We start from the raw sequence: 13,929 nt of genomic DNA, 5'->3' as shown, positions 1-13,929 counted from the left end.
CATACTGTCTTTCCTTTTTTTTCCACTCTCCTCTTGGTGACTTCCATCCTTCTGCTAACTTTGGGTTTCATTTTTTCTGTTTTTAATACTGTGTGTTGTAAGTCAGGTTGTTTCTTTGACATCTTTCTTCTCTTGTAATGTACAAGTTTATCACTATAAATTTTCCTCTTAGTACTACTTTTGCTGCAGCCTATAAGTTTTGGTGTGTTTGTTGTTTCTTTTTTTTTTTTAAAGATTTATTTATTTATTTTCGCCCCAAAGCCCCAGTAGATAGTTGTATGTCATAGTTGCACAGCTTTCTAGTTGCCGTATGTGGGATGCGGCCTCAGCGTGGCTGGAGAAGCGGTGCGTCGGTGTGTGCTCGGGATCCGAACCCGGGCCACCAGCATCAGAGAGCACGCACTTAACCGCTAAGCCACAGGGCCGGCCCATATTGTTGCTTTTTGTGTGTGTGTGATGAAGATTGGCCCTGTGCTAACATCTGCCAATCCTCTTTTATTTTATTTTTTGCTAAGGAAGACTGGCCCTGGGCTAACATCCGTGCCCATCTTCCTCCAGTTTATATGGGATGCCGCCACAGCATAGCTTGCCAAGCGGTGCGTTGGTGTGCACCCGGGAACTGAGCCGGCGAACTACGGGCCCCCGCAGTGGAGCGCACGCACTTAACCGCTTGTGCCACCAGGCCGGTCCCTATTGTTTCTTTTTGTATGTTTTGAGCATTTTTCTAATTTCCTTTTTGATTTCTTCTTTGATCTACATTTTTTGTGTGTGAAGAAGATCAGCCCTGAGCTAACATCCATGCCAATCCTCCTCTTTTTGCTCAGGAAGACCGGCCCTGAGCTATCATCCTTGCCCATATTCCTCCACTTTATATGGGATGCCACTACAGCATGGCCTGACAAGCATGCATCGGCGCGTGCCCAGGATCCGAACCCAGGCCGCCAGCAGCGGAACACATGCACTTAACCGCTACAGCACCTGTCTGCACCCTGATCTACTTTTAAGTTTAAGAGTTTTTGTTGAACTTCCACATATTATGAATGTCCCAGTTTTCCTTCTGTTATTGACTTCTAGTTTCATGCCATTGTGTTTAGAAAAGTTACTTGGTATTATTTCAGTCTTCTTTAATCTTGTTAAGACTTGTTTTGTGACCTAACATGTGATCTGTTCTGGAAAATAATCTGTGTGCCCTTGAGAAGAGTGTACATTTTGTTGCTGTCCAGTAAAATATTCTGTGTGTGTCTGATAGTTCCATTTAGTATTTAATGTTTTCATGTCTGCTATTTCCTGATTTTCTGTATGGATATTCTATCCGTTAAAAATGGTTTTTGAAGTCTCCTACTATTTGCAACTTATATGCGTGAGAAGGCTCTTATATTGGGTATATATAAAGATCTCTTAGAACTCAATTATAAAAGACAAGTCAATGAAACGGGGTAAGCAACTGGAATAGACATGTCTCCAGGAAATACATAGATGGCCAATAAGCACAAGATAGTTGCTCAGTATCATTAATTATTAGGAAAATACAAATTCAAAGCACAATGTGATACTATTTCACGCTCAAAATGAAGGCTATATTCAACATAATGGAAAATAACAAGTGTTGGTAAAGATGTGTAGAAAGGGAAACCCACATACATTACTGGTGGGAAAGTAAAATGATGCAGCCACTGCAGAAAACAGCTTGGCATTTTCTAAAATCTTAAACTTAGAATTACCATTGACATGGAGAGGCCCATGGTAGATATGTCCAAAAGAGCAAACTTGCCCATAGACATTCAAAGCAACAGTGTTCACAATGGTCCAAAAGTGAAACAAACCCAAATTTCTATCCAGTTATCACTACATAAACCAAATGTGGCCTATTCATAATATAGGATATTATAAGCCATAAAAAAGAATTAAGAACTGCTACATGCTCGGCCATGGGTGAATCTTGAAACATGTGTGCTCACTGAAGCCATCCACAAAGGCAATAGATAACAGGATGCCATTTGAATGAAATGTCCAGAATAGGAAAATCCATAGGGAGAGAAAACAGATGAGTTGTTTCCATGGGTTTGGGTTAGCAGAAAATAGAGTGTGAATGAGTATGGGTTTGTTTGGGGGTGTTGAAAATGTTCTGGAATTAGATAGTGGTGATAGCCACACGACATAATCATTGTGCTAAAATCCACACAAATGTATACTTTGAAATGCTTAAAACGGTGTATTCTACGTTAAGCAGATTTTCCACATAAAAATTTTGAATTTTTTAAGTTAATCAGGGTATTGGTTAATTTTAAGTTGGCTGGTATATTTAATAAGTGTAATTAATGGAGTTATTAGGGGTAGGGCAAGTTGTAGCCAAGAGAGTAAACATCCGACGAGGGCTATAGTAACAAATCCTATGACTATACAAGCAACAGTCTAAAATCCAGTCCATTTCCATTGTCCCCAACTTGGAGAGACCAGCCATGAAAATAGGTCAGTGATCTTGGGGGCCTTTGGTATCTATTCAAAGATTTGGGTAATATTATGCAATATTTTAACCTCTTGGGCCATTTGGTGGAAGTAGGTTTGAACTTCTCTGTTGATGTACACTCAGCAAGTGTGGTTCTAGGAAAGGCACCAACCCCTCCTTCCTTGGCCGGTATAGACAGTCTTGGGCCAGGCCATTTTCTAAAACCATTTAGGCGAGAGACCCATGAGAGTGTTGTTCAGGGGTTAGGATATGTTCTTATGGATTTGTTGTCCGTGTTCTGTTAAGGTTGTTGATACTTCTTAGTTGCCTCAGTTTCCTGATTTTGTGTGGGTAGGGCCACCGCACCTGTGCCAAGTCCAGTCAGTCAATCCCAGTAGAACTGAAAACCCAGTGCTATAGGACTGACATTGTTTCTATGGGTTGTTGGTAGCCTGTCAGGGCAGGAAACTCAGGGGACCTGCGACCTGAGGGAAGCAGGCTGAGAGAGAGACAATAGTGCGTTGCAGAATACAGCCTGGAGCAAGCTGCTCAGAGGGCTGGGGAGAGAGACGCTCACTGGCTGAGAGCCTTGTGATATTAGCCCACAGTGAAGCCCAAAAGTGGATGTTCCTGGTGTCAAATATTCCTTAGGTGTCTTGAGGTAAAATAATTTGCACCCATTCACTGGCTACCTGTGCTATATGATTTCAGGGGGTATGGTTAAAGTGTTTGTCGGCCAAGAGCTGTTTGGGCCTGGGCACAAAATCCCCAAGGTGGCCTCAAAGCCTACCCCAAAATGACCCCTCAAGGAGCAGTTGAGGCAGAAAGTGGGTGGAGCATTTTGAAGGAATCCCGGGGCAAAGATGTTGTTCAATGGAGTTGGCTACAACTGAGTCTCTCTGCAGGGTAAGCCCTTCAGCTGGGGTACAGTAGGTTATTGGAGGCCAAGTGACAGACCCTGCGACTCCTGATTCCCAGTGCACGGTTAGACCTCTCAGCCCATTGGACATAAATGGTTGTGGTGTTTGTGAAGCATCTTGATGGCAGTGTGGAAAGTATAGAGGACGTGTGGTGGGAGACGTCATGATAGTGTCGGGAGGAGCTGTGTGTGAGATTACGGTGTTGAAGGGGAAGGACTGGAGGCAGGTGCAGTGGGTGTGTGACCAACAATGGTCAATGAAGGGACAGCTGGGGTGTAACTGGGGAAATCAGGGACCAGCAGAAGTAATGTGTTTAAAACAAGACACCAGGGCAGGCCCAGTGGCTTAGCGGTTAAGTGCGCACGCTCCACTACTGGCGGCCTGGGTTCGGATCCCGGGCGTGACCGACGCACCTCTTCCCCAGCCATGCTGAGACTACATCCCACATACAGAAACTAGAAAGATGTGTAACTATGACATACAACTATCTACCTGGGCTTTGGGGAAGGAAAAAAGGAGGAGGATTGGCAATAGATGTTAGCTCAGAGCTGGTCTGCCTCAGGAAAAAGGAGGAGGAGAATCAGCATGGATGTTAGCTCAGGGCTGATCTCCCTCACAAAAAAATAAATAAATAAAATAATAAAACAAGACACCAGGCCCTAATAGAGCCACTTAGCCTAAGTCTCACGTCAACAAGCCGAGATTTAATTAGACTTTTTGCCCTCCCAGGAATAGAATCATAAACCAGTCAATTGGGAATCGCCTGATGAGCAGCAGGTAGGTCACCTTCCTAATAGAGCCCTGCCATCCCCTAAAGGAAGGTAACCTTGCAGTAACCAACCCTCTTTTTGGTGTAGTGTAATTTCCTTGTTCCTGCTCCCTTCTGCCTATAAAAGTCTTTCATTTTGTACAGCTCCTTGGAGCTCCTTTCTCTCTGCTAGACTGGATGCTGCCTGATTCATGAACTGTTGAATAAAGCCGATAAGATGTTTAAAATTTACTCAGTTTTATTTTGTTTTGTACCAGTTTGGTGGCAGCAGTGGGATCCAAAGGAGACATCTGATGGCTTAGGGGATGAGAAACACAGGCATTGGTACCCGCAAAACCTTTGAGTTCTCCATCTTTGTCAATGATTCTGAGAGCCGTGGGTAAGTTCCTCTCAGCAAGTGCTGTAGAGAAACACAGCAGGGGGCTGTGAGGGAGGGTTGGGCGTCACTTGGTAGGAGGGTCTGAAAGGCCTCAATAGGGTGACATTTGCTGGGACCAGAATGACAAGAGGGAGCCAGCCCTTCAGGGGTCTGGGAGCAGTGTGTCAGGGAGATGGCACCACCGGTCCTGAGTCTCACAGGCAGAAGTGAGTTTGGCCAGAGGAGGTCAGATATATGGCCAGTGCAGCTGGAGGGAGGCTGGGAGGAGAGAACAGGAGATGGGTTGGAAGGTAGGGCCAGGGCCTGTTAAGCTGTGTCAGTTACCTTTCCCTCTCTGACTTTATTGCCCCTAACCTTGCTTTTCAAAAATACAAATGTTGACTATCTCACAATTTGTGTGTATCAGCAATCAGGCACGTTTTAGCTGGGTGCCTCTGCCTCACTGAGTTGAACAGGTTGGGGCTGTGGCCTCAACTGAGGCTCAACTGGGGGAGGACAAGCCCCCAAGGTCACTCTCAGCCTTCAGGGTTCAGTTTGGACTGAGAGCCTGAGTTCCCTTCTGTCTGTTGGCCTGGGCACTCCCGTGCTTCTCTCCTCTATAGGCCTCCACATTGGGCAGTCCCAAAACACTGGTATTTGATTCCTCAGTTACAGGGATTCGACAGAGTGAGAGAGAGAGATGGAACATGAGAGAGGGAGTAAGAGGAAGTGAGAGACTTGTGTAGTTAAAATTTAGACAAGACATCCCATCACATTGGCTCTTATTATGTTCATAAGCCAGTTACTAACCACTTAGTGGTTCCACGGGGATGGCTATGCCATGGGTGGGGTTTACTGGGTGCCATTGTGGAGGCTTCTCACCTCATAGGCCAAGATGAGGCCCTTGGGTCTCATTCTCCATAAAACAGGAAACAGTTGAATGGTTTTATGCCACAGAAGGCAGTATCTAAATTTCCGTTAGTTTCAAACCCCTCATGATGCTGACCTGAAAATGAGGCCAAGTTGGAAGTGACTGTTCCAATATCACATTGCTAGAATCCAGGCCTGTTTTGAGTGGTGTTCTGTGCTACATGTCACCCCTTCTTGTTATTCTTCCATCTCTAAGTTTGTGCCTTAGGTACATGTGACACCAGCCCACAGGGGTAATAGATATTATCTCATATACACCGGGTGAGATCCCTAGGAAGTAGATTCTAGCCTGATCCCCATGGTGCAGGTTTGGAGACTAGGGAGGACCTGAGAGGCACAGGGACTTTCCCAGGATGCAGAACTGGTAAGAAAGAGGAGGTCTGCATTCATCTCTGTCTCCTCAAAGCTAGGACCTGAGTTAGGTTTCCAGGGAACTGTGGCTAGGGCTGTGTAGGCTCCTTGTGTACAGTTCAGGAAGTGACATGAGAGAGGAGGGTGAGCAGCCCGGGCTCAATGGGCAGCTCTGGAGAAATCTGATTGAGGTAAGGGTCCCAGGTAAAGGAATCTTGAAAAAAGACCCCATCTCCTTGGTCCTAGGCCTCAACAGATCTTAGAACTCTGGTAACCAGGCACCCACAGTCCCCCAACCAGCTCACTTGAATGGAGACAGCCAAGAAGCAAAAATGTTTTGTTGTTGTATCCAAACTTTTGGAGGATCTGGCCTCAAAAAAACCCAGAAAGAGAATCTTTTTGATTGTTGCCGATGTTGGCTCAGCCCTCCTCCCTGACGCCTCTGGGTGTCTGACAGGAGGCAGTGAAGGGTAACATGGGGGAGCCCAGGAAAGGCTAGTGCAGGCCAGGACACAACGGTGATCCCATCTGATCAACCCCACACTCCAGGCCCCTCATAGTGTGTGTGTGTGTGTTTGTGTGTCTGTGTGGAGTGGGGAAGGCAGGGTATGTGGGACAGGCCATTCCTGGGCAGGAGCTTGTTGTTAGGTGTCGGAAACCTGGTGGGTCTGTCACGTTCATACCCCAGATCATGGCTGACAGCATGAGAAGGTGAGCTCCTCTACTCGTATATTATTGAGCCCTAGAGGTTTCATTTCCTTCCTTCCCTGAACAAAGTTCTTTGCCAGGATGCCCTCTGTGCCTGAACTGAGGAGCAGACTTTCTCTTGGGGGTTGGCCTCAGTGGCAGTGTGCAGGCAACCCCTGATTCCCTCTGGCCCAGCTCCCAGGCAGTCTTTGCAGAACTCCACTCAGGAGGTCGTCGAGTAGCTGCCCAATGGTTTCAACTCCACCAACTCACTAGACAAGGAGCAGGTACATGAGGCCACCCACACCATCCAGTGCTGCTCTGAGATGAGAGCAGGAGCAGAGGGCCTCCACACTCAGGACCTTGAGATGATGGGGTTGGACCAGAACTAGGGTGGGACCAGTCAGGGGCTGTCTCTTTTTCAAGCTAAAGGGGACGTACATGCAGGTAACCTTGTCTGGTTCAGAGCTGAGCTCCCGTGACCCTCTTTCCCTTGTCTGTTGTGAGTTTAGGAGGCCACTGAGGCAGAGCCAGAGGCTAAGGGGGACTGCAGGCTGGCTATTCCTGGAAGAGAAGTGGGATCTTTCCTGTATTTAGAAGGACACATGGAAAGTCAGCTATGTGAGTGAACCTTTCTCTTTATCCCGCTCCAGAGTCAGCTCCAGAGTTTCAGCCAGCAGCAGAAGCAGAGCTGTGGGCAGTGGTGGAGGTAGAGCTGGCTCCAGCTCCGTTGACACCACCCTCTCTAGCACTGGAGCCAGTGTCCCCTCTACCAGCAGTGTTGGAGCTGGAGCAAGGGCCAACATGGGCTCCAGCAGGAGTGGGAGCTGCTGAGTTGGAGTCACCTGGACCATCATTTCTAGTGGGAAGTCCATCTCCACCTGTGGCTAAGAAGTGTGAGAAGAAGCCCAACCTACGGCCTTCCCTCCTAAGCTGGTGGTGGAGCAGTTGACTGTGATGGATGCGGTGAGCAGCTGGGCTCTCAGGGCGAGGTGGGATAGGCCTTCCCTCTGCCATCGTTGCCCCAGACCTCATCCAGTCTCCTATGATCTGGGCCCGAATCCTGGCTCCACCCCTTACCAACCATATGACCTGGGCAACTTTCTGAACCCCTAAGCCTTTGCTTTCCACCTGCAGAGCGTAGAGGTGGACACTAACAGGACCTGCTGCACAGAGTGGCTGTGCCAGCTCCTTGAAGAGAAGGAAGGGTGAGCAGGGCCTGGCACATCAGTAGTGGAGTGGAACTCACTGTATGCAGCCAGGTCCCGGGTGGCCCAACCGTCTGCTCAGGAAGCTCAACAGCCTCAGGACTTATTAGACACCTGATGTGTACTCCACTACAAGGGAGACAGACAAGGCCCGTGGTTGTAGCTGCCAGGGGAGAATGTGCATCAGAATGGGGAGTGTGACCAGAGGGGGATCAGTGTGTTGGAAGATGCCCCCTTGGGATGAGCTGAGGTGAGCCACCATCTGGAGCTTGGAGTTAGCCAGGACGGGCTGGATGCAAATGTCCCTCTCCCTTCCCTGCCAGTATTGGGTCCTGGGTCATCCTCTGGGTACCCTCAGTGGACAGAGAAGAAAAGCCAGGGACTCTCACAAGGCTCAGGCCACATCATGAGCTTCCTGAGCTCCAGCTCTAAACTGTGACCCCTGTGTGGGACTTTTGGGGATGTGGACACAGAGCTGGGGTGTGGCAATGTTGGGTGACACTCCCCCTGTTCCCCAGGAGCTCTTCCGGAAGGTGGTGCCCTCTCAGTGCCTGGGCTCCACCTGGGGCAAGAGGAACAAGCCCAGCAATGAGCACCTGGCACACACCGTCCGGGCCACCATCGACCACTTCAGAAGGGTGGCCAGCCTCGTCATCACCACCTGCCTCGGGGACCCGAGCATGATGGCCCAGGACAGGGTGAGGGTGGTGGAGCGCTGGATCCAGGTGGCCCAGGTGTGCTGTGGGAGGCCCAGTGGAGCCCCTCTCTGGAGCCTTGGGAACTGCCTCCACCTTTATCAGGTCCCAGGATTGCAGTGTGTGGTCTAAGCCCCTGCAAGTCCCTAGGCCCTTCTTGCCAGGGGAATGCTGACCTTGACTCCAGGTCCCAGTGCGGGGATGCTCACTTCCTACCTGGCTCCCTCCCTGGGTTGAGCTAAAATCCTCCTCCTTGTGAGTGTTACTCTTTGGGTCCTAAATGTGCCCTTCTGGGGCTCCCTGAGCATCTGTCTCATCCAGGAGAGGAGATTTAAATAGAAGGGGACTGAAGCTAGAGCAAGCAGGGCTTCAGCGCCCCACCTCACAGCTCATTCTCTTCCCTTCCCCAGGAGTGCAAGATCCTGAAGAACTTCTCCTCGCCCTGCACTGTCATCTCTGTTCTGCAGAAAACATCCATATACCACCTGAAGAACACATGGGGGAAGTTTCCTGGTGGGTAGGCCTCTCTCCATAGGAGGACCATGGTGGATGGGGGATCTCCCGTATGTCTGCCATTGGCCCCTCAGTCATCTGGGAACTCCTGGGTGGCAGCAAATGCTTGGAACAGGGCCTGGGCCTCAGCGGTGGGTCTCTAAGTCTCCTGGTGTCCTTAGTGCACCAATTCTGCTTCAGGATTCGGTTTCTCTAAATGCCAGGTACTGGGTTGAGCCACATTGGAGATTTTCAAGTGTTTATAGCAACAGAACTCTATGCCCAGTTGAAACTGAAAGTGGTCAAAAGAGAGCTGCTCTGTATAGCGGGGGAATGGAGACCCCAGTGACCAACAGGAGAGCCCCCTCCCAGTCTCACAAGACCTTAGCCCTCAGAGGAGCCCAGTGAGAGCACTCCTCCAGGCAGTTTGAATCTCTCAGGTTGTCAAAGAAAAGGATTTGCACTCAGACCCCTCACATTATCCCTAAATTTATCCTTCCCTCTTTCCCCTCTCCTCAGGGAGAGCTCTGAAAAACTTAAGGAGCACTATAGCCAAGACGAGTCCTTGAGCAGAGAACTGATGACCAAGGTAGAGTGGAGGCTGGGGGTCTGGGAAGAGAGGAGGGGCCACGGGGGAGGGGGACTGGGCAAGCTGTGGTTTTGATAGTTTCTGACTTGAACTTTCTCTGAAACGTTCCCATCTATCTTGTCCAGGTTAACAAGCTTAGGGATCTGTTTGGCCCATGGGCAGGTGGGGTGCCGTTTGTGGGCAGGAGGCCCTGGTCATGGGACACAGTGGTGTTGGCTGGGCTGTTCCAGGGCGAGTTGCCGAGCTGGCGCCATCAGCAGATTTCTGGCTTCCATGCACTTCCGTCCTGCTGAATGTAGCTTCTCCCAGGCTGTTGGGTGGTTGGGTGGGTTTATCCCTCAGCCTAAACCTGTCCTTAGGAAGCCAGGCCCCTGCTGCTCCTTCTATCTTCACCATGTCTCCAAGGGGAGAGCACACTGCCTACCCCAGGGACGGGCGCAGCAGGGAATTTCCCTGGCCCAGGTGGACAAACAAGATGCTCATCCTTGGATCTGAACAGCTGGACCAGAGACAGATGTGTGTGCGTTCTGGGACCCCCCCTGGACGCCTAGAACAGTCACTCGAGTCAACAACGGAGTCTCACCTGAATGCCTGGTTGGCAATGACATATACCCCAGGTGGCTTATGAGTAGCGCCTAGGCAACTGATAGATTCTTAGTGGATCCTGCTGAAAGGAAGTTAGGAGCTTCATGTAAACAGGGAAGCAAAATGTCCTCTCACCCCTTCCCTGTTGATCAGAGGTGGCACCTTGTGGGTCCAGTTTCTGAGTGGATAAAGAAAGAGTTCAGTGCAGGGGAATATCCTGAGTGGGTCCTTGGGGAGGAGAAGGGTTTGGCATTGCCTCTGTCCCAGCCTGGGGGCCAGACACTCTACGAGACTGGGGCAGGCAGGAGCCATTCAACCAGACTCCCAAGACACCACATCCTCTCCATCCATGCCTCAGCCCACGACCAAGCTTCGAGAGCTCAGGGGTCAGGACTGTTGTCAGTGGTGGGGCTGGGGGTTAGGTGAGGATGTTGGAACAGTGTCTCTGGCTGGGAGGGCCAAGTGGCTTCTCCTCTGTGGCCCCTGAGCAACTCACTTCCCCTGTTTGGGCCTCTGTCTCCCCATCAGGGAAATGGAAGGATGGTGATCGTGTGGTGCAGGCCTCACATGGGGGTGATGAGGTAAGAGGGAAGAAAGGAATGTGGGAGCTTTCTGCCTGCTCCCTGGAGGGGTGAGGGCGAGAACAGTGATAACAGTCATGCGACAGTGAGTCCTCAGGAGAACCTGTGAAGTAGCTGGAGTTCTCACACTTTCCAGATGAGGAAACAGGCTCAGGGAGTCCAGGACGCAAGCCCAAGCTTACACTCAGAGAGTTGAAACTGGGCTTGTTCTGGAATCACAAGACCTTGGAGGGTGGAGTGGCATTGGTACCAGTTGACTCGAGTCAGATGTCCAGTGTCGGAGGCGAGTGGTGCTGGAGAGAAATGCGGTGAGGGGACTATGGCCTCACTGACACTGTCCTCGACCCTGACAGGAGGGGCCTTCCACGTTTGCCCCTCGGAAATCAGCCCCCATAGAGTGCAGGAGAAGGAGCAGCAGCAGCAGCAGGTGAGTGTGCCTGTGGGGGAGGGGCTCTGCGCTCCCAGCTGGAGGCCTCAAATCAAGAGAGGAGGGCCCTTTCTCTTGGTGCCACAGTGTCCGAATCCCCCAGTAGAAGTGACCGGGATGGCCTGGAAGAGCTGGTGCAGGATGGGTTTGTTGTGGGGAGGGACAGGGACCGCATACCCTGTGATTTGCTAGAAGCCTGCCCTGGGAGGTGAGGAGGAGGAGTGTGGTGTTCTTGGGGTGTGAAGCAAGGAGGAATTGAGGGGAGGCTGCTAAGGGTCCTAGGCTGTTCCCCGTGGGAACCCTGGGGTGGGCCAGGAGGCTGTGGCTGTGGACTTTTCAGGGGAGGGTCTGCAGGGGGTCGACTTGAGAGCAAGGGCTCATCCCACCCGCACCCCAATGTCACAGGGTGTCGTCCCCTATCTTGGCACTTTCCTTGGTGACCTGCTTATGCTGTGTCTGGCGATGGGTGATTATCTCGAGGTGGGTGAACCTGAGGCCAGGCAGGAAGGACCACGATCCTGAACCTTGGGATGCGGGAGCCCCCGAAATGTGCTCCGAGCTCTCAGCACGTGACACATCTCTCCTGGGAGCCTCGCAGTGGCCCCTGGGAGCTGGGGCATCAGGACCATCTTAGAGATGAGTGAACAGAGGCTCCACCTGAGACACCCATTCCGGTTCCCCAGGCTGGGGAAGCTCAGAGCTGCCTGATGGCACAGCTGCGTGAGGTTTTATCTGAGCTGGACTCAGCCTCTAACTCCCATGCTGCCCATGGAGGGAGAGAGGGGTCGCCCCCCCCCAAGTCAGGCAGCACATAAGTTGCTGAGCAGTCCCCTCTGCCTGAGGCCTCAGCCTCCAAATCTGTCATCAGAGAGGGTTGTGCTGCCAGGTCCCTCAGCCTCCCCCCATGTCCTCCTTCTCTGGAGCCCAGAGCCCGGCCTAGGTCCAAGTCCTGTTTTCTCTGCATGCTCCGCCCCCTCTGGGGACCTGGCAGTAGTGCACCATGAGAAGGGGTGGACATAAGGGGTTAGTCAGTCTATGGCATTCTGTCTGATGGACTCTGGCTCTCCACCTTCCAGGGGAATGAGATCAACCTTAAGAAAGGGACTGAGGTGAGCAGCTGTGGCACTCCCTGCAGGGGAGGGGAAGGAGGTGGAAATCAGAGACCCTCTGGGCAGAACAGTCCCTGGTTCCACCCCCTGTATCTTACATTGAGTGGAAGACTTCGATAACAGAGAAGTGGGAGACCCATCCAATTGGCGGGTTGGTTGAGGGCAGGATGGCATCAAGGATAACTTCCTGGAGGAGGGGCTGATTATTCCCATTCTGAGAACAGGTAGAGCCTGGATAGAACTGGTGGGAAGGAGCGTTGCCAGGACTGGTCCCCTGCCCCACGCCTCACCCCCCACAAGGCCCCTGCAGCATCCCCCACCCAGGCCCTGTGTGCATCCTCTCCTTCCCTCTGGTCCCAGGAATACCGAGTCATGAGGGAGATGCTGCTGCTCCCAGTGGTTGCAAAGAATTACAACCAGAGCTGGAGGAGTGATTTGGGGCCTGATTCCAGGACATGGAGCTGCTCAACGAGAATGATAGTTGAGGCTGTGCAGGAGTTGAGTGAGGGCAGGGGTGGACTCTCCATGTTGGCCCGTCCAGAGAGCCTGTCTCCATGGCCCCCTGCTCAGCCCCAGGCCTTATTGCTTGGCGAACTCTGGGACACCCAGACTCCAGCTGCTGGGAAGGCAGTGGGGGGACACCTGAGGTGTGGCTCCTGGTAGGCTCAGAGGTGCCTCTCTGCCCTGTAGCTACAGCCTGTCCTGCCTGCTGGATCCCCAGATCTAGTTGGCCAGCAGAATATTCAAGGCAAAGAAGAGCCCGCCATCATCAAGTTCAGGGGTGAGTGAGTGTCTGGGCTGGGGTGACTGACTCCTAGGAGTTCAGTAAAGCTTTGAGCTAAGCGTGTCCTTGGGGAGTCCGATAGCTGGCACTGGGATCCCAGCTCCACTACTGAGCAGTCCTGTGACTGGGGTGACTCTCTTCAGCTTCCTGAGACTCCGTTTCCTCCACTGTGAAATAGGTGATAGTAAACGATTGCTCCCGTGGCAGGGACAAATGGGGTACTGGTGGCTAACAGCACTGAGCACAGGGTCTGCAGCACCCAGTGCAGTGGGGACAGGGTGGGTGGCCATGATTCTGAAGGAGGCCCCCCAAGATAACCCGACACTTCTACTCAGCCCCCAGGCCCCAATACCGAGCCCCATACCAGTGGCCGATCACAGCCGCATCCTCAGCAGCGGGGACACAGCTGGGAAGCTTGCGATGCACCGGGCCAGCTCCTCCCACCTGACAGGAAGGGGAGCATTGTAAGCTCATTCCTGGAGTCCCCTGAAGCCCAAGAGAGAGAGGACGACCCCATCTCAGCTCCCTGACATCCCCCAGCACCTATGAACCCATTGGGGAGGGACAGTAGTTATTTGTTGTAAATAATAAATGCCATGTTTGAATATTATATTAAAGTCCTGTTCCCTTTACAGCCTGGAACTTGTGGTGTGGTTCTGTCACTTTCTGTAGGCATGTGAGGGAGACACAGAATCTCACATTTCTCCTTGAATCAAGAACTCTTCCGGGTCATCAGCTTATTGTATGTGGGAGAAGGGAGAAGGGCCAGCCCCTTCTCTGGCTAGTGGGGACAATCCCAAGTCCCCCTAACACGGAGGACCAGTTCATTTCAGTATCATTCAGCTCCTCCAGGTGCAGACACAGCCCACCACCCCTTCTCCTGAGATTTAAAGGTTGAAGGTACTTTCACAGGCAGAGAAAAAAACCACTGAAATGTGGGTAACTTTAAAACAGCACTACGCAGGACCATGTCATGCCACAGGCAGGGGCTGCCTTCC

General features: G+C 51.5%; 1 protein-coding gene and 1 long non-coding RNA gene across 2 annotated transcripts; both read left to right on the top strand.

The window, feature by feature from the left end:
• The first annotated feature begins 6,255 nt into the window (after positions 1–6,255).
• LOC131401902 (ral guanine nucleotide dissociation stimulator-like) lies at positions 6,256–11,007 on the top strand. Its single transcript, XM_058536967.1, has 6 exons — positions 6,256–7,427; positions 8,188–8,367; positions 8,775–8,881; positions 9,376–9,445; positions 10,559–10,611; positions 10,965–11,007. The coding sequence occupies exons 1-6, from the start codon at positions 7,419–7,421 to the stop codon at positions 11,005–11,007; spliced, it is 462 nt and encodes a 153-aa protein (XP_058392950.1). The 5' UTR covers positions 6,256–7,418.
• A 1,865-nt stretch (positions 11,008–12,872) lies between these two features.
• On the top strand, positions 12,873–13,541 carry LOC131401921 (uncharacterized). Its single transcript, XR_009218132.1, has 2 exons — positions 12,873–12,928; positions 13,267–13,541. It is a non-coding gene; the product is annotated as an uncharacterized LOC131401921 (long non-coding RNA).
• Positions 13,542–13,929: the final 388 nt, after the last annotated feature.

Source organism: Diceros bicornis, assembly GCF_020826845.1.
Source record: "Diceros bicornis minor isolate mBicDic1 chromosome 22 unlocalized genomic scaffold, mDicBic1.mat.cur SUPER_22_unloc_1, whole genome shotgun sequence".
In the NCBI taxonomy this organism is placed as follows: Eukaryota; Metazoa; Chordata; class Mammalia; order Perissodactyla; family Rhinocerotidae; genus Diceros; species Diceros bicornis.
This window is presented reverse-complemented; position numbering and strand designations above follow the sequence as displayed.